This window comes from Phocoena phocoena, chromosome 8, assembly GCF_963924675.1.
Source record: "Phocoena phocoena chromosome 8, mPhoPho1.1, whole genome shotgun sequence".
NCBI classification, from domain to species: Eukaryota; Metazoa; Chordata; class Mammalia; order Artiodactyla; family Phocoenidae; genus Phocoena; species Phocoena phocoena.
The window spans coordinates 16,194,155-16,217,419 of NC_089226.1; the positions used below are offsets into that span (position 1 = coordinate 16,194,155).

The following is a 23,265-nucleotide window of genomic DNA, read 5'->3' on the forward strand; positions in this document are numbered from 1 at the left end:
TGAAGCAACAAGATAAAACCCCAGAAAAACAACTAAATGAAGTGGAGATAGGCAACCTTCCAGAAAAAGAATTCAGAATAATGATAGTGAAGATGATCCAGGACCTTGAGAAAAGAATGGAGGCAAAGATCGAGGAGATGGAAGAAATGTTTAACAAAGACCTAGAAGAATTAAGGAACAAACACCTAGAAGAATTAAAGAACACACAAACAGAGATGAACAGTACAATAACTGAAATGAAAAATACACTAGAAGGGATCAATAGCAGAATAACTGAGGCAGAAGAATGGTTAAGTGACCTGGAAGACAGAATGGTGGAATTCACTGCCGCAGAACAGAATAAAGAAAAAAGAATGAAAAGAAATGAAGACAGCCTACGAGACCTCTGGGACAACATTAAAGGCAACAACATTCGCATTATAGGGGTCACAGAAGGAGAAGAGAGAAAGGACCCGAGAAAATATTTGAAGAGATTATAGTCGAAAACTTCCCTAACATGGGAAAGGAAATAGCCACCCAAGTCCAGGAAGTGCGGAGAGTCCCAGGCAGGATAAACCCAAGGAGAAACATGCCGAGACACAGAATAATCAAATTAACAAAAATTAAAGACAAAGAAAAATTACTGAAAGCAACAAGGGAAAAATGACAAATAACATACAAGGGAAATCCCGTAAGGTTAAGCAGCTGATTTCTTAGCAGAAACTCTACAGGCCAGAAGGGAGTGGCACAATATATTTGAAGTGATGAAAGGGAAGACCCTACAACCAAGATTACCCAGCAAGGATCTCATTCAGTAAGTGGGAAACACAAGAGAAGAAAAGGACCTACAAAAACTAACCCAGAACAATTAAGAAAATGTTAATAGGAACATACATATCGATAATTACCTTAAATGTGAATGGACTAAATGCTCCAACCAGAAGACACAGGCTCACTGAATAGATACAAAAACAAGACCCATATATATGCTGTCTACAAGAGACCCACTTCAGACCTAGGGACACATACAGAATGAAAGTGAGGGGATGGAAAAAGATATTCTATGCAAATGGAAATCAAAAGAAAGCTGGAATAGCAGTACTCATATCAGATAAAGTAGACTTTAAAATAAAGAATGTTACAAGAGACAAGGAAGGACACTACATAATGATCAAGGGATCAATCCAAGAAAAAGATATAACAATTATAAATATATATGCAGCCAGCATAGGAGCACCTCAGTACATTAGGCAAATGCTAACAGTTATAAAAGAGGAAATTGACCGTAACACAGTAATAGTGGGGGACTTTAACACCTCACTTACACCAATGGACAGATCATCCAGAGAGAAAATTAATAAGGAAATAACAATCTTTAAATAACACAATAGACCAGAGAGATTTAATTGATATTTATAGGACATTCCATCCAAAAACAGCAGATTACACTTTCTTCTCAAGTGCACATGGAACAGTCTCCAGGATAGATCACATCTTGGGTCACAAATCAAACCTCAGTAAATTTAAGAAAGTTGAAATCATATCAAGCATCTTTTCGGACCACAATGCTATGAGATTAGAAATAAATTACAGGGAAAAAACTGTAAAAAACACAAACACATGGAGGCAAACAATACATTACTAAAAAACCAAGAGATCACTGAAGAAATCAAAGAGGAAATCAAAAAATACCTAGAGACAAGTGACAAAAAAAACACGATGATCCAAAACCTATGAGATGCAGCAAAAGCAGTTCTAAGAGGGAAGTTTATAGCAATGCAGTCCTACCTCAGGAAACAAGAAAAATCTCAAATAAACAATCTAACCTTACACCTAAAGGAACTAGAGAAAGAAGAACAAACAAAACCCAATGCTAGTGGAAGGAAAGAAATCATAAAGATCAGAGCAGAAATAAAATAGAAACAAAGAAAACAATAGCAAAAATCAATAAAACTAAAAGCTGGTTCTTTGAGAAGATAAAATCAATAAACCTTTAGCCAGACTCATCAAGAGAAAGAGGGAGAGGACTCAAATCCATAAAATTAGAAATGAAAAAGAAGTTACAACGGACACCGCAGAAATACAGAGCATCATAAGAGACTACTACAGGCTACTCCATGCCAATAAAATGGACAACCTGGAAGAAGTGGACAAATTCTTAGAAAGGTATATAACCTTCCAATACGGAACCAGGAAGAATTAGAAAATATGAACAGACCAATCACAAGTAATGAAATTGAAACTGTGATTAAAAATCTTCCAACAAAAGTCCAGGACCAGATGGCTTCACAGGTGAATTCTATCAAACATTTAGAGAAGAGCTAACACCTATCCTTCTCAAGCTCTTCCAAAAAATTGCAGAGGAAGGAACACTCCCAAACTCATTCTACAAGGCCACCATCACCCTGATACCAAAACCAGACAAGGATGTCACAAAAAAAGGAAACTACAGGCCAATATCACTGATGAACATAGATGCAAAAATCCTCAACAGAATACTAGCAGACAGAATCCAGCAGCACATTAAAAGGAACATACACCACGATCAAGTGGGATTTATCCCAGGGATGCAAGATTCTTCAATTTATGCAAATCAATCAATGTGATACACCATATTAACAAATTGAAGGAGAAAAACCATATGATCATCTCAATAGATGAAGGAAAAGCTTTCGACAGAATTCCACACCCATTTATGATAAAAACTCTCCAGAAAGTGGGCATAGAGAGAACCTACCTCAACATAATAAAGGCCATATACGACAAACCCACAGCAAACATCATTCTCAGTGGTGAAAAACTGAAAGCATTTCCTCTAAGATCAGGAACAAGACAAGGATGTCCACTCTCACCACTATTATTCAACATAGTTTTGGAAGTCCTAGCCATGGCAATCAGAGAAGAAAAAGAAATAAAAGGAATACAAATTGGAAAAGAAGAGGTAAAACTGTCACTGTTTGCAGATGACTTGATACTATACAGAGAAAATCCTCAACATGCCACCAGAAAACTACTAGAGCTAATCATTGAACTTGGTAAAGTTACAGGATACAAAATTAATGCACAGAAATCTCTTGCATTCCTATACACTAGCAACGAAAGATCAGGAAGAGAAATTAAGGATACAATCCCATTCACCATTGCAACAAAAAGAATAAAATACCTAGGAATAAACCTACCTAAGTAGGTCAAAGACGTGTACTCAGAAAACTGTAAGACACTAATGAAAGAAATCAAAGGTGACACAAACAGATGGAGAGATATACCATGTTCTTGGATTGGTAGAATCAATATTGTGAAAATGACTGTACTACCCAAAGCAATCTACAGATTCAGTGCAATCCCTATCAAATTACCAGTGGCAGTTTTTACAGAACTAGAACAAAAAAATCTTAAAATTTGTATGGAGACACAAAAGACCCTGAATAGCCAAAACAATCTTGAGAGAAAAAAACGGAGCTGGAGGAATCAGGCTCCCTGACTTCGGACTATACTACAAAGCTACAGTAATCAAGACAATATGGTACTGGCACAAAAACAGAAATATAGATCAATGGAACAGGATAGAAAGCCCAGAGATAAACCCACGCACCTGTGGTCAGCTAATCTATGACAAAGGAGGCAAGGACACACAATGGAGAAAAAGACAGTCTTCAATAAGTGGTGCTGGGAAAACTGGACAGCTACATGTAAAAGAAAGAAATTAGAACACTCCCTAACACCATACACAAAAATAAACTCAAAACAGATTAATAACCTAAATATATATATATGGCACAGATGAGTATGTTGAGATCTCAACATGCTAGTCAGTCACTAGTAACTTGGGAATAGAACCCCACATCCTGCCTATTGATTTTAAAAGTTGTCTTTCACTTTGCTGTTCTCCCATGTCATTCGTAATTGTGTTTAGGTTAGTGATAGTTCCTCACAAGAGGACTAAATGAATATTGAACATTAGCCTGACAAATTCTTTTTTTAGATTCTGCCAAAGGGATTAAAGACTTTACTGTTTAATTTCCAGGGTCTTCCCCCAGCCATAGGAAATATCATACAAGCTCTTCACCCAGGAGACATCAGAGTCACATGTTGGACGCTTCTTCCTACCCAAGTGACAGTAAGAAAGCCTCTGACTCAGATCTTTCTCCTCCACGGCATAAACAAAGTTCAGGGCCCCGGGATTCTGATTCAGATCTGTCACCTCCACGGAATAGACCTAGGCACTGGAACTCTGATTCTGACCTCTCTCCACCAAGGAGGAAACAGAGGGCCAAATCATCTGATTCTGACCTGTCTCCACCTCGAAGGAGTCAGCCTCTGGGAAAGAAGGTAAGAATTTTCAGGAGCCATATCTTCTCTTAGAGAGAGAGAACTCCTGTCTTCTAGCTCTGTACAAGTCCCAGAGATCCAAGCCAAAGCAGCAAGAGGTAACTCTTAGTAGCATAGTAAATCTAGCTCACAGGACCTCTAGGGCTCTTTTCTTCTCTCTGAAGTCAGGACTGCCTAACCCAGCCCAGGTGAACTTGCAAATAGCAGATTTCCTAAATAGCTTCTGCCTTTATATCCTCTCAGTTCCATGAATCTCATTTTAATAGGTCCAGAGAAACTTCCTATTTTCTTACAAATAAACTGAGAATGTAGTTTACAGAGTGGAGTTAGGAGCATGAACCTTGTGTCAAACAGATTACATATTGGGATCGTACTTCTTATATGTACTATCTGTGACATTTGAGCAAGATACATAATATCTCTAAGCTTCAGCTTCTTCATCTTTAAAATATGGATAATAGTAGTACTTACTTCATAAGGTTCTTGTGGGAATTAAATGAGTCAGTAAGTAAAGCTCTTAGCACAGTGCCTGGGACAAAGTAAGCATTTAGTATAAGCAGTCTACTATTATAAATTGGACTGTGTCCAGAGCTCAAAGAGAGGCACTTAAAATATAAAACGACTTTTAGAAATCATATCGCCTGGGAAGTAAGTGTTCTGTATTATTTTAAATCTGTGATGAAGCCTGAATTAGCAAAACAAATCTGCATGAACCCTGAGTAATTGTGTTGTAAAGAACACCAGTACTAGTAAAGAAGTGTTATTCCAGAGCTTCCTTGGTGGCGCAGTGGTTAAGAATCCGCCTGCCAATGCAGGGGACACGGGTTCAGGCCGTGGTCCGGGAAGATCCCACATGCTGTGGAGCAACTAAGCCCGTGTGCCACAACTCCTGAGACCACGTGCTGCAATTACTGAAGCCCACGTGCCTAGAGCCCATGCTCCGCAACAAGAGAAGCCACTGCAATGAGAAGTCTGGGCACCGCAATGAAGAGTAGCCCCCACTCGCCGCAATTAGAGAAAACCTGCACGCAGCAACAAAGACCCAACGCAGCCAAAAATAAAAAATAAAAAAAATTTTAAAAAAGGTGTTATTCCAGTGAGTTGGTTAAGAAAGAGAATGATAGAGCCTGTGGTATGCACGTTTCCTCTAACACAGACGTTTCAGGTAAGTTTCTCTGTAGCCCATGTGGTCCTGGTAGGGTAGACCAGCCTGTCCCTAGCCCAGGAAGTAGGGTTCTTCTCTTTTGGGGAACAGAGTGAGGTCTGTGTTTCAGCTGGACTCCTTGACATTTTTATGTATCTGCTTAGTCCATGGGTAATTTACTATTAATCAAATTTAATTTAGCACATTGTTTAAGGATATCGGGATATAAGTATATACATTGATTGTGGGTTGGTTTGTTATCTTGATACAGAGTGGAGTTTAGTAAGAAGTTTCGATTTGGTTATATCTTGTCATTATCCTGAAATATAGCCACAATTTCAGGATCTTAGGTTTGCTTGACTTTGTGATTTAAATGAAATATTTTATCAGTGTTGATCTCTACCAGAGGGCTTAGAGCTTGATAGAGGTTTCTGATCAGCTGACCTGAGAGTCTTCATGTGTGCAGTTTATATGCTGTAAAGTCAGAAATACAGATGCTTAGCCTTCCCTTTAGCATATTGTTGGTTTGTGTTTCTGTTTACTCTTAAGCTTGATAGTACTGGATAAGCTTCCATGAAATTCAGTTTTATTTCTTTTCTATTTTGTGAATCCTGTGGTTGGTAATAAGAATATAAAGCTAGAGTTTTTGGTTTGGTTATTGTTGATTATCAGACAAAAATACACCTAACTGTGTATACCCATGGAGTCTATTGCTGCATTATCTTATTAATGTTGGATGCTCCCTTTTCCATTGCATAGGCTGCACACATGTATTCTGGGGCTAAAACTGGGTTGGTGTTAACTGACATACAGCAAGAGCTGCAGGAGCTCGAGAGACGGGATCAAGAGACCATGGCATTTGAAGGTAAAGATGTGAAAGTGCAGAGACCAGTTGTGGCTCTTGTAGCTTTTATTTTTTTTAATGTAGCTTATTATACCTGATATTTAAAAGTTGTAATTGCTGTCAAATTTCAGCTCTGGTTTTGTGCATTATTTTAACTTCTCATTGGGTCCAAGTGGTTCTTTTCCTTCTTGAAAAATGTTAATTTTCAGGATCATTACCAATATGCACTTAGATGTTGGTAGGGACTACTAGTAGTCTGGCTGTGAAAGTTCTTATCTAGCATCAGAACCCCAAGTGGTTGATTTTAGCTGTTAGAATATTATTTCTGATTTTGATACTTGGTGTTTATCTTTAAAAGTATAACTTTCCTTTGCAGCTGAATTCCAGTATGCTGAAACCGTATTTCGAGATAAGTCTGGTCGTAAGAGGAATTTGAAACTGGAACGTTTAGAGCAGAGGAGAAAAGCGCAGAAGGACTCGGAGAGAGATGAGCTGTATGCTCAGTGGGGAAAAGGGTAAGAGAACCACTGAAAGGAAAAACAAGACTGCAGTGACCGGAGGAAGTCATTTCTCTATGCTTCTGCCTTCAGAGCTGTTTTCAGGAATGGGAAATTCAGTGTCCTCAGTCTCCTTCCTAAGATACTGATATATTCCACACTTCCAGTTGGTATTCAACAATTTTACCTTTTTCAGTATTTGGCCTAGGCTGCTGGAAAGAGGAGGTTCTCCAAGTGTAGCAGTACATCTCAGTGTAAGAGTGGAAATGTTAAACAGGATAACAGACACTCCTGGTTCTTTTTGTCTAGGCTTGCACAGAGCCGGCAGCAGCAACAAAATGTGGAGGATGCAATGAAGGAAATGCAAAAGCCTCTGGCCCGCTATATTGATGATGAAGATCTAGATCGGATGCTGAGAGAAAAAGAAAGAGAGGGGGACCCCATGGCCAAGCTTATCAAGAAGAATAAGGCCAAGGAGGACAAGAATAAAAAAGGTGAGCCTTCTGGGAATCTTCAGAGAATGAGGTGACTTACGTGAAGAGAGAAAATCAGTAGGGTGATGATACATAGCTATGTGCAAAGAAGGCTTTCCCATACAATTTCAGATTTCTTGTATTGGGGAATTTAGATTTAACTCAAGAGACTTCTGTACAAAAAAATTTTTTCCCACTGCCATCCAGCTCTGATTTGAATTACGTAGGTAACTAACTTTTCTCCCTCTCCTGTCATTAGTGAGACCTCGCTACAGTGGCCCAGCACCTCCTCCCAACAGGTTCAATATCTGGCCTGGATATCGCTGGGATGGAGTAGACAGGTAAACCTGAATATTTCCTACAGTTTTGTTTTCTCTTCCATCTAACCCGAACCTTCCCTGACTGTTCTCAAATCATTCTACACTCTGCCTCATATTCTGCTCTAATCACAAGGTTAGTAATATGCAGTTTGGTTGCTTCTATTTCTCAAATCTCATTTCCCATGCTTAGAATACTCCTTCCTTTTTTCCTTTTCAAAGCTCTGGGCAAATAACTCAGGTGGTCCAGCTAGGATACCCTTTGTTTTTGACACTGATCACTTCTAATGATATTTTCTAAGGTTTGGAGGGGATGAATGATAGGTGCTAGTCTGAAGCCTTTTATATGTTGTATCTTTAAAATGTAGCCCTTGAATCTTTTCTTCACTGTCTTAGGAGTGAGTTACTTGTAATGTTGCACTGCCCCTACCACCTTGTCTTTTCACCTACCCATATCTGTACCCACATGCACTAAATTCCTTTTTGCTATCATGGATGAACTATATATGCTCCTATCCAAAGTCAGTCCCTCTACTTCATGTTAGATCCCATCTCTTGCCTGCTAAAGGACATTGTTCTGTCATCTAGCACAGTGACTCTCAAAATTTGTCCTCTCAAGACTCCTTTACACTCTTAATAATTATTGAGGACTCTAAAAAGTTTTGTTTATGTGGGTTATAGCTGTTAATATTTACCATATTAGAAATTAAACTAAGAAGTTTTAAAAGTATTTATTAATTCTTTAAAAAAAGCCATTACGTTAACATAGTTACCCTGTTTTTAAAGAGAAATAACTATATTTTTCGAACAAAAAAAAAGTGAGATTCAGGATAGCTTTGATTTACATTCTTGCAAATCTCATTAATGTCTGGGCTGATAGAAAACATCAGGACTTTTTTTTTGTATTTTATTTTTATTTTTTAACTTTTAATTTTATATTAGTATATAGTTGATTAACAATGTTGTATTCGTTTCAGGAGTACAACAAAGTGATTCAGTTATAAATATACATGTATCTATTCTTTTTCCAATTCTTTTCCCAATTAGGTTGTTACAGAATATTGATCAGGGTTCCCTGTGCTATACAGTAGGCCCTTGTTGGTTATCCATTTTAAATATAGCAGTGTGTACAAGAAGACATCAGGATTTAGTCTGTTGCAGTATGTTTAGCTGAAATATAGGAAGAAAATTCAACCTTATACATAGGTAGTTAGAAAAGGAAGGTGTAAGAGTTTTTTTTTTTTTTGCAGTACGCAGGCCTCTCACTGTTGTGGCCTCTCCCGTTGTGGAGCACAGGCTCCAGACGTGCAGGCTCAGTGGCCGTGGTCATGGGCCCAGCTGCTCCGCGGCATGTGGGATCTTCCTGGACCGGGGCACGAACCCGTGTCCCCTGCATCAGCAGGCGGACTCTCAACCACTGTGCCACCAGGGAAGCCCTAGATTTTTTTTAATACTACACAAAAACTCAATAAGTGGTAGTTTCTTAAAGGTTATTTGTAATATGGAATCAGAAACCATATCAAAAAGCTTTTCATACTGTTAGATTAAAATCCATTGGTCTTTTTCCTCTTTTGGATGGATCTTTTACTCATGCATGATTCTATAACATCATCTACTGTTCATTGGTTTGCTGAGTTTTTCAGACCTTCCAAATGTTGACATATTTCATATACAATATCAGATAATGATATATACATATTAATATTAACTTTGATCTCATCACAAAAATCTTTAAATAACTAGAAGCTAAAGGAGTTCATGGTAGTGGGTACAAGTTTTTCAAAATTCTAATTTATGCTTGAAAGCTCCTATTTTATCATTGGCAACAAATATTATCAGCCACTTTCCTTGAAGTAAAGGTCACTTCGTACAATGGCTTTTTTTGCAGGATCCGTCAGATTTTGAACCTAGAGGATCATGTCCTCTGTGAATATAAACAGTGTTACTTCTTCCTTTCCAATCCAGGTGCCTTTTGTTTCTTTTTCTTGCCTTATTGCACTAGCTACAACTTCCAGTGCAAATGTTGAGTAGAAGCAGTAAGAGCAGACATATTTTACCTTGTTGCTAACCTTAGGAGGAAAACATTCAGTCTTTTCACCATGAAATATCTTGTAAACTATAGAATTTTTTTTGTAGATTTCCTTTATTGAGTTGAGAAATTTCTATTCCTAGTTTGCCAAGGAATGTCTTTTTTCAGGAATGTATGTTGGATTTTATTCAAAATATTTTCTAATTTTCCTTTTGGTTCATTCTTTGAGCCATGATTTACTTATGAGTGTATTTTAGAATTCCAAACATTTAGACTTTTCTAGATATCTCATTGTTATTGATTTCCAGTTTAATTCCATTGAGGTCAGAGAATACACTATGTAGTATTTTGATCTTTTGAAATTTATTAAGCATGTTTTATGGCCCAGTATATGGTTTACCTTGGTGAATAGCCCATTTGCACTTGAAGATAATGTGTATTTTGCAGTTGCTTGGGGTAGTGTTTTGAAAAAATTTTTTTGTATTCTTTTTTTAAGTAAACTTTTTGTTTTGGAATAATTTTAGATTTATAGAAAATTTGCAGAGATAGTATAAAGAACTCTTGTAAACTCCTTATCCAGTTTTGTTACCATTCGTTATATTATCATGGTACATTAATCAAATCTAAGAAACCAACATTAGTATGTTATTATTAATGCACCAGATTTTATTTGGTTTTCACCAGTTTTCTATTAATGTTCTTTTTCTGTTCAGGGATGCAATTCAGGATACCACATTGTACTTAGTTGTCATGTCTCCTCAGTCTCTTCTGATCTGTGTCAGTTTCTCAGTCTTTCTTCGTTCTTTGTAACCTTAACACTTTTGGGGGGGTATGGTCAGGTATTTTTGTTGAATGCTCCTCAAATTGAGTTTTTTTGATGTTTTTCTCATGATTAGCCTGAGGTTATGGGTTTTTGGAAAGACTTCCACAGTGGTGGAGTGTCCTTCTCATCACATCATTTTAGGGGTTACATGATATCCACATGACATCACTAGTAATGTTAACCTGGATCACTGGGTTAAGGTAGTGAGTGTTTGCCGGGTTTCTCTGCTTTAAAATTGCTGTTTTTCTTCTTTCATACTCTCTTCTCTGGAAGTGAGTCAACTGAGTTCAGTTTACACTCAAAAGGAGACCTACAGAAGGATAGCTACATATATTATTTAGACTTCTTCTGTAAGGAAGATCTGTTTCATCTCACCATTTATTTGCTCAATCATTTGTTTATATCATTATGGACTCATGTATATTTTATACTTTGTATAGTAATCTAATAGTATGTTATTTATTTTGTTGCTTAAATTGTTTTGTTCTTTGGCCGTTGGGAGTTCTCTCAGGTGTCCCTTTTATATGCCTATCCTTTTATTTTTTGAGCATTCTTTGACTTTCTGTTACTATAAGGTGCTTCAGGCTCATATTGTATTTTCTCTGCCCCAGTGCCTAAGATAGCCATTTCTCTAAGAAATCCTGGCTGCTTTTAATGGAGAACGATATTTAGAAACCAAGATCCAACTGCTAGAGTGCTTGTTGTTACTGAGGTGTCATTGTTTCTAGACACTCTCAGCAGACAGAGCTAGTTAGTGCGTGTATAGTAGTCTGTGTATACACACATATCTATAATTGTTTCTGCGTCTATCCACCTGCAAGTGTGTTATATATACACATATATTTACATATATATATAAATAAGTGTTGATGTTGATGTAACTGACTCTAACCAAGTATTACCTTTCCTTTTTGCTTACCTCCCCAACATTGAGAAACCTGGCACCCACCATCCACCATCCATTTTGCTCATCCCAGGACACATGTAAAACAGTTTCAAAATTGAGAAATTCAGAAATGAGAAACGAATTTACCATCTAGAGTGTAGCATTTATGTGCAGTTCATTTTGATCTTACCCTTATAATTTCTAATTAAAATACCATTTTCCACCATAAAGAGTCAGCCCCCGTACCCCCCCCAAACATCCTGGGTAATTTTTTTCTTTTATAGTTTACTTATATTAGTGTTTACTCATTATGGTGTATAGTTCTATGGGATTTAACAAATGAGTAGAGTCATTCATTCACCACCCTAGTACTGTATGGAATAGTTCCATCATTCTAAAATTTCCTATGTAAGTCTCCTTTTAGTCATTTATACCTCCTCCACCAACCCCTTATAATTACTGCTGTTGTTTTCTGTCCCTATAGTTTTGTCTTTTCCAGAGTGTTACATGAATGGAGTCATACAATGTGTAACCTTTTGAGTCAGACCTTTTGCACTTAGCAAAATGCATTTTAAGATTCATCTGTGTACTTGCATGAATCAGTACTGTGCTCCTTGTTTATCACTGAGTAGTATTGCATCGGATGGGTATACCACAGGCTGTTTATTCCCTGGTTGAAGGATATCTTGGTTGCTCCCAGTTTTTAGCAGTTGTGAATAAAGCTGCAGTAAACATTTGTGTATGGGTTTCTATGTGGATATAGTTTTCAGTTTACTTGAGTAAATACCCAATGATTGCTATATTGTATTGTTGAGATTATGTTTAATTTTATAAGAAACTGCCAGTTGTCTTCCAAAGAGGCTGTATCATTTTACATTACCACAGAGAGCGAGGATTTCTGTTGCTCCATATCCTTGCCAGCATTTGGTATTGTCAGTGTTTTGGCTTTTAGGTGTGTGAATTTAGTAGTGAATTTTAATTGCTCTGTTTTCTTTTTGGTTATACCTTTCTGCAATTTTTTTTCAGTGTTATAAGGATCACAGTACGTATCTTTAATTTATCACAGCCTACCGAGAGTTATAGTTGTACTATTTCACGTAAAATACAAGAACCTTGCAACACTGCAGTTCTACTTAGCCTTTGTTTTTAGTGCTATTGTTTTCATACATATTACATAAAAAATGGTATAGATCCCACAATACAGTGTTAAAAGTTTTACTTTGCAGTTATATATTTTTTTAAGAAACTAAGAAAACAAAAGAAAAAATACATAGTTGTTAGTACTTACTCACATAGTTACAATTTCTGGTATTCTTCCTTCTTTCCTAAAGAAATTAGGAAGTTTTAATATTCCTTCAGTGTAGGTCTGTTGGCAAAAAATTCAGTTTTTGTTGATAGGAAAATGTCTTTATTTCACCTTTGTTTCTTAACAGCTTTAATTTTGAAATAATGTTAGGCTCACAAGAACTTGAAAAAATAGTACAGTGTATTAGTGTACCATTCACCCAACTTCCCCCAATGATAATATCTTTTATAACCATAGTACATTATCAAAGCCAGGAATTGGTATTGGCACAGTTCTATTAATTAAATTAGAGAATTTTTTTCTCACCTTCATTTTTGAAGGATTGTTTCACTGGCATAGTGTTGAGGGAGGTTATTGAGGGGATGTGACCACTGGTTGACCTGTGAGCTGGACCCAGGCAACTGGAGCCTCTTACCTCTCCCCTGTCCTTGGAATGTACATCCTGCCTACTCTTCCCATACTGGCAGCCATTTCAAGGACATAGCCTTGAGAAAGTTGGGTGTTGTTGAGACCATCTGGACCATCTGGACTATCTGGACTGAACCCTTATATATAAGGCCTCTACATAAACTTTTAAGGTTCTGGCAGGCAGGTGCGGAGAACCACTTGTCCTGCGCCCAAGACAAACCTTGTATGTAAGTTCCCTTGCTTATTAAACCTGCCACCTGCCAATCTGGAGTGATCTGCCTCTTTCTTTGGTCTCTCGTTGTCCTCCGTGTATGGGGGCCAATTTCAGATTTTACCCAGGGAACTCCTGAGGTTTCAAACCAACACAGAGAACTCAGGATTGACAGTACCAGACTTCTGTGACAGGTCTGTCAGCCCTTTAAAGACTTCTCATCACTTTCTGGCCTCCATTGTTTCCAATTAGAAGTCAACACTCAGATTTCATTTGTTTCATTGTCTCACCCCCTAACCCCAACATATACACATTATAATATATTCTCTGGCAGCTTTCAAGATTTCCTTCTGGTCTTTGGTTTTCAGCAGTTTGACTATGATGTACCTAGGTGTGGTTTTCTTTGTATTTATCCTTTTTTGAGTTTGTTGAGCTTTTTGGATTTATGAGTTCATGTTTTTCACATTTGGGAGGTATTTGGCTGTTTTTTGTTCAATTCCTTTTTTTTTAAACCACTTTTCCTTCTCCAATTACACTATTTCCACTACGTGATATTATCCCACAGATCTCTGAAGTCCTGTTCATTTTTCTATCATTATTTTTCTCTCTGTTGTTAAGGTGGGATAATTTCTTTTGATCTGATTTCAAGTTCATTGACTCTTCTGCCATCTCTAGCCTATTAGGCTCATACACTGAGTTTTTTGTTTCAGCTAGTTTAAATATATTTATTAGTTATTTTTAGCTGTGTTGGGTCTTCTTTGCTGCACGTGGGCTTTCTCTAGTTGTGGCGAGCAGGGGCTACTCTTTATTGCAGTGCATGGGCTTCTCATTGCCGTGGCTTCTCTTGTAGCAGAACACGGGCTCTAGGCACGTGGGCTTCAGTAGTTGTGGCACGTGGGCTCAGTAGTTGTGGCTCACGGGTTCTAGAGTGCAAGCTCAGTAGTTGTGGCACATGGGCTTGGTTGCTCTGTGGCACGTGGGATCCTCCCGGACCAGGGCTCGAACCCATGTCCCCTGCATTGGCAGGCACCACTGTGCCATCAGTGAAGTCCCTCAGCTAGTTTATTATATTTTTATAGTATAACCACTGTGCCACCAAGGAAGTCCCTCAGCTAGTTTATTATATTTTTCAACTCTAGAATTTCCATTTGACATATTTCTCTGCTGAGATTTCCTACCTATTCATTCATTCATTATGCGTCATTTTTTTTCCCTTGAGAATATTTATAATTGGTGCTTTGAATTCCTGTCTGCTCATTGCAACATTTGGGTTATCTCAAGATTGGTTTCTATTCATAGTTTTTTCTTGAGTTTCATCACATTTTACTGTTTCTTTACATGTCTGGTCACTTAAAAATGTTATACTGGACATTATTAATGGTACATTGCAGAGACTTTGAATTCTTTTATATTCCTTTGAAGTGTGTTGATTTTTTTAATAAGATGGTATAGCCATCTTAGTTTTAATTTTGTTTATTAATTAATTTATTTTAATTACTTATTTAATTTATTTTGGGCTGCGTTGGGTCTTCGTTGCCTCGCATGGGCTTTCTCTAGTTGCAGTGAGTGGGGCTACTCTTCATTGTGGTGCGTGGGCTTCTCATTGTGGTGGCTTCTCTCGTGGCAGAGCACGGGCTCTAGGCACGCGGGCTTCAGTAGTGGCACACGGGCTCAGTACTTGTGGCTTGTGGGCTCTAGAGCGCAGGCTCAGTAGTTGTGGCACATGGGCTCAGTTGCTCCACGGCATGTGGGATCTTCCCGGACCAGGGCTCGAAACCTGTGTCCCCTGCATTGGCAGGTGGATTCTTAACCACTGCGCCACCAGGGAAGTCCTTGAAGTGTGTTGATTTTTATTCCAGCAGACAGTTAACTTGACTGTATTTTAACTCCAAACTCTAACTTCTTTGCAGTGGGCAGCAGCTAAAATTTCTGCTCAGTTCTTTCAGTTTCTAGCTGCTGGTTTTTCACGGGGCCCAAGGGGGTTTCCCCTGCACAAGCACAGTTTAGCCGTTAGCCAAAGACTTGGGTGCAGTTTGTGTGTAGATTTTGGAGTTCATCCCTTTTGAAGCTCCCTCCCTTTCAGTATTTCTTCCCTGATTTTCCAGCTGCTCTGCTCACTCTGCACTGACACCTTAAGCCAGTAAGCCTGTGGCTTTCTGCCTCCATGAGCTGTGCAGTTTGGGAAGTGCCCTCTGGCAAAAAGCCTCACAAATCTCTTCTGACACCCAGACTCCCACCCAAGTTTTGTCTGCTTTTGGTCACTCTCTCATGCCTTCAAATACTTGCAGATACTTGTATCTTTATATTTTGTCCAGATTTTATAATTGTTTTCTGAGTGTAGGTTAGTTTGCACGAGTTCTCTGCCATGACTGGAATCTACCACTCTGCTTTATATGGGCCTAAGGCATTATCTTCTGTCCTTTAAGCTGCCATCTAAATCCAGAGCTCTAGTTCCTGATATTGGCAGGTATCCTCAGGGTGGCTGTGGTTTCAGGCTCCTTTCCTGCCTTCGTTTGCAGCACACTGTATATCGGCTTTTTGGTAACAGGAGGGTTTTTCAGAATACTAATTTGCTGTATAGCCAGAAGTAGATCTTTTTATAGCCACAACCGTAAAGATACTCCTGCTACACTGAGTTCATTCTTTTTTTCTTTTTTCTATTTTTTTTTCAAATTTCTGGACCCAAAAGAGAACTCTCCCTGACCTGGTTTTTAACTGGTATAATTTTTCTCCATCTCTCCCAGTAGTTTTCCTACACTTCTCATTCTTCTTTTCTCCTAGATTTTTCCTTTTAGTTCCCTTTCTCATCCTTGCTTTCTTTCTGATTATTTATTCTTTCATTGCCTTTTCTGCTTTTGTCTGTTTTTGGCAAGTGAATATTTCTAAAACAGATCTGTAGTATGTAACAGTTAGAAAAACCCATAAGGTCAATTAAACTAACTTACATTATTTAAAAGAGAAACGGAGGCCCGGATAAATTTTACAACTTACAGTCTTTCAGCTCACCTGATAAAGCTGGAATTAGACTTTGGGCATCTGATTCTTTGGTCTAAATCTCTTTCCACTGTGTGTTCTCTTGCAGTTTGTTTTTTTGATTCTGTTTAGGGTTTGGTTTGTTATTCATAGGACCTTTTGTCTGTTTGATCATATTAGTGTTGATTCTCTTAAGTACTTATTCCCCAAGACAAGAAGCAGCGGTTTCCTTGTGCTCTAGAACACCATGCATGCTTCTAAGGTTGGAGATGGTGCCATTCATAATAAGCTTCCCTTCTTCCTCACCCTTTCACTACTCACCCAACTGATCCCTTAGGGAAGGCCTTAGGAAAGAGGGAAGTCTGTCATCCCAATCAGTTCAGTAGCACTTAGCATATGTATTATAATTTTAAGCAGCTATGTACTAGGTGCCAGGGTCTCACAATTAGTGAGAGACGGTCCTTGAGCACAGCAACTCACTTTCTGTCTAGAGGAGAAGACAGACAAGTAAATAATTTCAGTGCTACTTGCTAAGTATTACTATAGAGGATTTTCAAGGTGCCTTGGGAGCACAAAGGAAGAGTAGTTAGATTCAGCCTTGGGAGACTGGTCAGGGAATGCATGCTTCCTAGAGGAGGTGATACATGAGCTAAGTCTTAAGGGATGTCATTAACCAAGATAAGAAGGAAAGGAAGGATATTTAAGGAAGAGCATCCTGTATCGCAAGGTCATAAGGATACGGAACATCCTAGTGTTTGGTGGGGTGGGGGCCTGTTATAAGCAGTTTGATGTTGGATAGCAGTAAGTGTGAAATGGAGTTGTGTGAGATGGGCTGGAAAGGTAAGCAGGGGCCTGGTCACTGAAGGACTTGGAAACATTTCTGAGGAGCTTGGTGTTCACCTTAGAGGCAGAGGGGAGCCACTGGTGGATTAACAGTAGCTCTACGTTCTAGATAGGTGATGCATTGTAGCAGTCGTACGAAGCATTTGCAAGGCACACATTTGGAAGTAGAGAGACAAGATACAAGGTTGTTGCAGTAGATTAGGCTAAAGATGATGGAGGTCTGAACCAAGACAGTGGTAGTACGAATGGAGAGAGGAGGAAGTGGGAAATTGGTTAAGTGATAAGATGGCAGGACCTAGTGACTGATTAGGTGAGAGGGAGAAAGCACTGGGTTTGGCAATAAGGAAGATCAGTAATGACTTGAGAGAGCGTTAACTCCATAGCATAGTGAAACAAAAGCCAGGTTCTAATGTGTCAATGAGTGAATGAAAAATAAGGAAGTAGACAGTGAATAAAGACTCTTTCAAGAAGTTTATATAAGAAGACGAAGTACATGGTATTAGAAGGGAGTTGAGGGCCACTCCTTGAAATTCACCCCTGTAGTGACTTCCATGACACCCTACTTCTGGTTATTTTCTCTTATCATTTCATCTCGGCCACCTTTATGAACTTCTGTTCCTCTGTGCCCCCTGCTTAAATGTTTCTCAGGGCTCCATCTGTAACCCTTACCTGTTCTCACTCCATGTGCTCTCTTGGCTGAATCTAGTCTAGTACACCTTCACTTACCAGCTGTATGTACATGATTCCCAAATCTGTATTTGCACCTCAGTCTGGAGTATCTGGCTGTGCATTGGATTTCTCTGTTGATATGTACTTGAGGCATCTTAAATGCAAACATATTCAAAACTGAACTCATCAGCTTTCCCTACTCTAAGCGTGCTCCTACTCTTGTGTTCTGTCCTGGTTAATGGCAGCCTCATTCATCTAGTCACTAAAATTATTAACCCATGAGTCAAACTTACCTCTTCCTCCTTTGCTCTTATATAACTAATCAGTCACTAAGTCCTACTATGTTTTCTCTCTTTCTGTCCCTCTTCTTTATCATTACTTTCATCATCTGTTGCCTGGACCATTGCAGTAACTTTCCTGCCTTCAGTCTCCTCCAGAGTGATCTCTTTGAAATGCAGTTTATGCTCCCACTTTAAATTTATCCTTCACAAGGAACTCTACTCAATACTCTGTAATGGCCTACATGGGAAAAGAATGTAAAAAAAAAAAGTGGATATGTGTATATGTATAACTGATTCACTTTGCTGTACACCTGAAACTAACACAACATTGTAAATCAACTGTACTCCAATAAAAATTAAAAAAAATAAATTTATCCTTACTAGGTGAAATCTAAGCTTTATACTATGGCTTACAGAGCTCATTATGATTTGCCCTCTACCTACCTTTCTAACTTTGTCTCGTGCTACTCTCTTTTCATATTTGAGGCTCCAGCCATACCAGTTTGCCTTTGGTTCCCTGCATGTGCCATGCTGTTTCTTACTTTTGTGCCTTTGCTGTTGTTGCTCGTGCTATGCTCTGTGCTGAAATGCCCTCCTGACCCTTCTGGCCCTCTGGTTAACTCTTTCTTTTCAGACTTAGCATAGGGGCCCCCTTCACGAAGGCTTTGCTGACCATTCTTGTCCATCCCCCTCCCAAGCTGAGTAAGATCCCCACTCTGCTTCCATGATACCCAGTGCATATTTCTACCATGATCTATGCTTTTTGTTTTAATTATTTGCTTAAATGTCAATCTCCTCCACTAGTCTGTGAGTTTATCAGGATAGGTGCTGTGTTATACTCATTTTCATGACACAGTGCCTAGTATATAATAAGAATTCACTAATTGTGTAATGAATGGATAAAGTATAATACGTAGACATCAGCTGAGAGTGAGTTGGGCCTTTAGAGAGCGGTAAATGTTTGAAACAGTTGTCAAGAGTTTGAGAAAGAACTGAACAAGGACTAGTAAGAGGGTGGATTATTCTGTCTTTCTGATTCTGTTGCCTGTGTCTTAAATATTGTCACATGATTGCCTTTACTTTCCTTTTTGCTCATTAGATTGTGAACTCTTTTTTCAAAAATAAATGTTCAGTTCAGGATTCTGGCTGATTAGTCTTTCTTGATTGCAGATCCAATGGATTTGAACAGAAGCGCTTTGCCAGGCTTGCCAGCAAGAAGGCGGTGGAGGAACTTGCCTACAAGTGGAGTGTTGAGGATATGTAAAACTTTTCTGAGGCAGTGGGGGTGGCTGTGGGTTGTGGTGGTGGACACTGGGTGGACAGACGTCCAGCTGCAACAGTCATCTGTGCTCATAATCAGGGCCCACACAGACCAGCGACTTGTTGGATGCCAGTTTTGACTACCGAAGAATATTTGAGACGTAATGTTTGGACTGAAGGACCTGTACTTCTCAGGTGTGCCGACACTGCCTATTGCTGGCTTTCAGAGGAAGCGTTGATTTCTCTGTGTCCCAGGGTTTGTTCTTGGTTAGGGTTTTCCCTTTTTAATAAACACACATTTATTTTTTTAAAATAATTTTCTTAAACGGATATTGTGTTTTGGGGAAGAATACAAGCTAATATTGAACCCCAGGGATCTTGGAGGGTGATAGTTGGATTTTTCATTCATCTAGGAAGCAGGATGAGTAAAAACTTTCACAGTGATAGCTCCTTCCTCTTAGAAAATAAGAATTATTGCTAAACTAGACTTAGGAATAGACATGGCAGTTTGGAGACATGGTGTCTGGTAAAGGTAGTGTTACAAATTAGTGGGGAAGAGATAGATTGTGGTGCTCGGAAAATTGACTTATTATATGGACAAAAATAAAGTTGGATCCCTGCCTTAAACCACATAAGGCAAAGACAAATCCCAAAGTGATTTTACCTAAATGAAAGGTAAAATGCTACAGCCAATTAGAAAAAATGGAGAATGTCTTTGTGACCTTGGGGTGAGGATAAATTTGTTAAATTAGATCTCCAAATCACAATCTGTAAGGTTTGATAGCTTTGCCTACATCATAATTAAAGATTTCTAGTCAACAAAGCACCCCATAGTCAAAGTTAAAAATGGGTATAGATTAGGAGAAAATATTTCCAATGTCTAAAACTGATAAAGGATTACATTTATAAGAGATTGAATGTAGAAGGAACTACTGCAAATTGGAAAGAAATACAAAACACAAAATAAAAATAGGCAAAGAATATGAATATGTAAAATCTAAAGGGAAAACCAGAATGGGTAATAAGTATATTACTACTAGTAATTAGAGAAATAGAGATCAAAACATTAATGAGTTTCTACTTTGTATCTATTAGCAAAAGTAAGGAAGAGACTGAATTCTCATGGGGAATGAAAACTCATGGGAAGTTTCAACTGGTGCATCCATTCTGGAGAACAAATGGGCAAAACATAATTGAAAATAAGTAATATCTGGGATGTAGTATTGCAGAATTTTTGAGAGAATATTGTCTGAGTTTGAATCTCAGGTATGTCTTTTACTTTGTGACCTTGATAAGCCACTTAACTTCTCTGTGTTTTAGTTTCTTCATCTTTGAAATGGAGATAATATTACCCACCTCACAGGTTTATTGTGAGCCTAGAACAGTGCCAGGCACGTAGTACCTGTCACAAAATTACTAGCTGTTGTTATCATTGTCTTCCTAATCATCAAGTGTTGCTAGCCAGCTTCCAATGTGGCCCCAAATGATCCCTGACTCCTGGTATTTAAGCCCTTGTGTAGTCCCCTCCTACAGTGAATAGGGCTGACCTGTGTAACCAGTAGGATGTACTGGAAATGTGTGACTTCTGAGGCTGAGTCATAAAAGACATTGAAGCATCTTCCTTGTATTCTCTTGAATTACTTGCTGTGGAAGAAACCCGCTACTATGTCATGAGGACACTCAAGTGGTCCTCTGGAGAGGCCCATGTGGAGAGGGACTGAGGCCTCTCACCAGTAGACACACCAATTTATCAGCCCTGTGAGTGAACTACCTTGGAAGTGGATCCTTTTAGCTCCATTCAAGCCTTTAGATGTGTGCAGCCCTGATCAACAACATGGCTGCAACCTCATGAGAGATCCTGAGCCAGAATCACCCAGCTCCAAATTCTTGACACAAAGAAATTGAGATAAGAGGAGGTGTTTATTTTTTAACAGCTTGAGATATAATTCACATACTATACTGTTTACCCATTTAACGTGTACAGTTCAGTAGTTTTTAGCATATCACAGAGTTGCATAGCCTTCACCACAATTCATTTAAAAATATTTTGGATACAGGGAGTTTTGTATCCATCAGCAGCCACTCATCACTTGTCCCCAGCTCCCCTAGCCCTAGGCAACTGCTAATCCTTCTGTTGCTGTAGATTTGCCTGTTCTAGACATTTCATATAATATGTGAATGGGAGTATCATACAATACATGGCTTTTTGTATCTAGCTCTTCTCACTTAGCGTAGTGTTTTCAAGGTTCATCCGTGTTGTAGTATGTATCAGTACCACATTCCCTTTAATGGCTGAATAATATTCCCTTGTATGGATATACCACATTTTATCTATCCATGCATCTGTTGATCTGTTGATCTGTTTCCACTTTCTGGCTATTGTGACTAATGCTGCTATGAACATTCATGTACAAGTTTTTGTATGGACTTATGTTTTCATTTTTCTTGGAGTAGAATTGCTGACTCATATGGTTAACTCCATGTTTTGCTTTTTGAGGAACTACCAAACTTCCAAAGCAGTGTATGAGAGTTCCAGTTTCTCCACATCCTTGCTGATACTTGTTTTTGTTGTTGTTTTTGGCCATGCCACGCAGCTTGTGGGATCTTAGTTCCTCGACCAGGGATTGAACCCGGGCCACGGCAGTGAAAGCGCTGAGTCCTAACCACTGGACCACCAGGAAACTCCCGCTAATACTTGTTATTATCTGTCTTCTTGATTATGGCTATCCTAGTGGTGTGAAGTGGTATGTCATTGTGGTTTTGATTTGCATTTATCTAATGCCTAATGTTGTTGAATATCTTTATCTTCTTTGGAGAAATGTTTATTCAAATTCTTTGCTCATTTTTTTTTTTTTTTTTTGCGGTACGCTGGCCTTTCACTGTTGTGGCCTCTCCCATTGCGGAGCACAGGCTCTGGACGCGCAGGCTCAGTGGCCACGGCTCACGGGCCCAGCCGCTTTGCGGCATGTGGGATCTTCCTGAACCGGGGCACGAACCCGTGTCCCCTGCATCGGCAGGTGGACTCTCAACGACTGCGCCACCAGGGAAGCCCTGCTCACTTTTCAGTTGGGTTATTTGTCATACACATACACACATATACGCTGTTATGTAGAATTCTTTATATATTCTGGTAACAAGTCTCTTACTAGATATATGATTTGCAAGTATTTCCTTTCATTCTGTGGGTGTTATTGTTTTAAGCTGCTGAGTTTTTAAGTAATTTGTTATGCAGCAATAGATAACTGATATATTAAGTTTGTACATACCCTACCTCAAAGCAGTTCCACTCCTGGCTTTATCCTTCAGAGAAACTTGCACAGATCCACAAGGAGTTACGTATATGGATATTTATCTATATGTATCTTGGGTAGCGAGAATCTGAAAACAGCTTAGAAGCCTGTTTCTAAAGGAATTGATAAGTGAAATGTGGTATATGTATATGATGGAATATTATAAAAAAGTCAGATGCAAGCTGTTAGGACATGATAGACTCCAAGTGAGGAAAATAAGGAATAATGAAATTTATAGCAAAAATTAGCTAAGTAAATTGAACACAGAAAGTATTTTTTAAGGAGAATTTACACCTTAACTTACTAGAATAGTGTCTGAGGGAGGGAACAGAATGGGACTAGAATGCGGAATGAAGGAGGGAAAGGGAAACAAAAGAGGGGCCTTGCATGGATGAGTGAGATAGTGTGTCCTGACCTCAGGCATGTGATCCACTCAGTTCTTTGTGCCTGGGGCTCTAAGCACACATCCAGAGGCAAGGTCTTGCGCTAATGGAATTGACATTTAGTACCTGTATTAGTTGGGGTAGGCTAAACTGCTATGACATTCTCCAAATGGACTGGCTTACCACAATAGAAGTTTTTTTCCTCCCTCCTCACTCATGTCCAGGGTAGTTTCAGATTGGGTGAGAGGGAGGGGGATTCTCTACTCCATGCAGTCTTTTAGGGACCAGGCCGATGCCAACATTAACATGGCTTCCAGGGT

General features: G+C 38.9%; 1 protein-coding gene across 2 annotated transcripts in view; it reads left to right on the forward strand.

Annotated features, from left to right (window-relative positions):
- Nucleotides 1–19,276, forward strand: part of BUD13 (BUD13 homolog) — a 33,957-nt gene extending 14,681 nt beyond the window's left edge. Inside the window, exons 6-12 of one of the 2 annotated variants that reach the window (XM_065882928.1) lie at nt 1,940–1,942; nt 4,098–4,308; nt 6,212–6,317; nt 6,673–6,811; nt 7,103–7,287; nt 7,526–7,607; nt 19,183–19,276. In XM_065882928.1, the coding sequence (XP_065739000.1) occupies nt 1,940–1,942; nt 4,098–4,308; nt 6,212–6,317; nt 6,673–6,811; nt 7,103–7,287; nt 7,526–7,607; nt 19,183–19,276 (820 nt within the window). Of the gene's footprint in view, nt 1–1,939; nt 1,943–4,090; nt 4,309–6,211; nt 6,318–6,672; nt 6,812–7,102; nt 7,288–7,525; nt 7,608–19,182 lie in introns of both variants that reach the window. The other variant, XM_065882929.1, reaches the window with a different exon arrangement.
- The last annotated feature ends 3,989 nt before the right edge of the window (nt 19,277–23,265 follow it).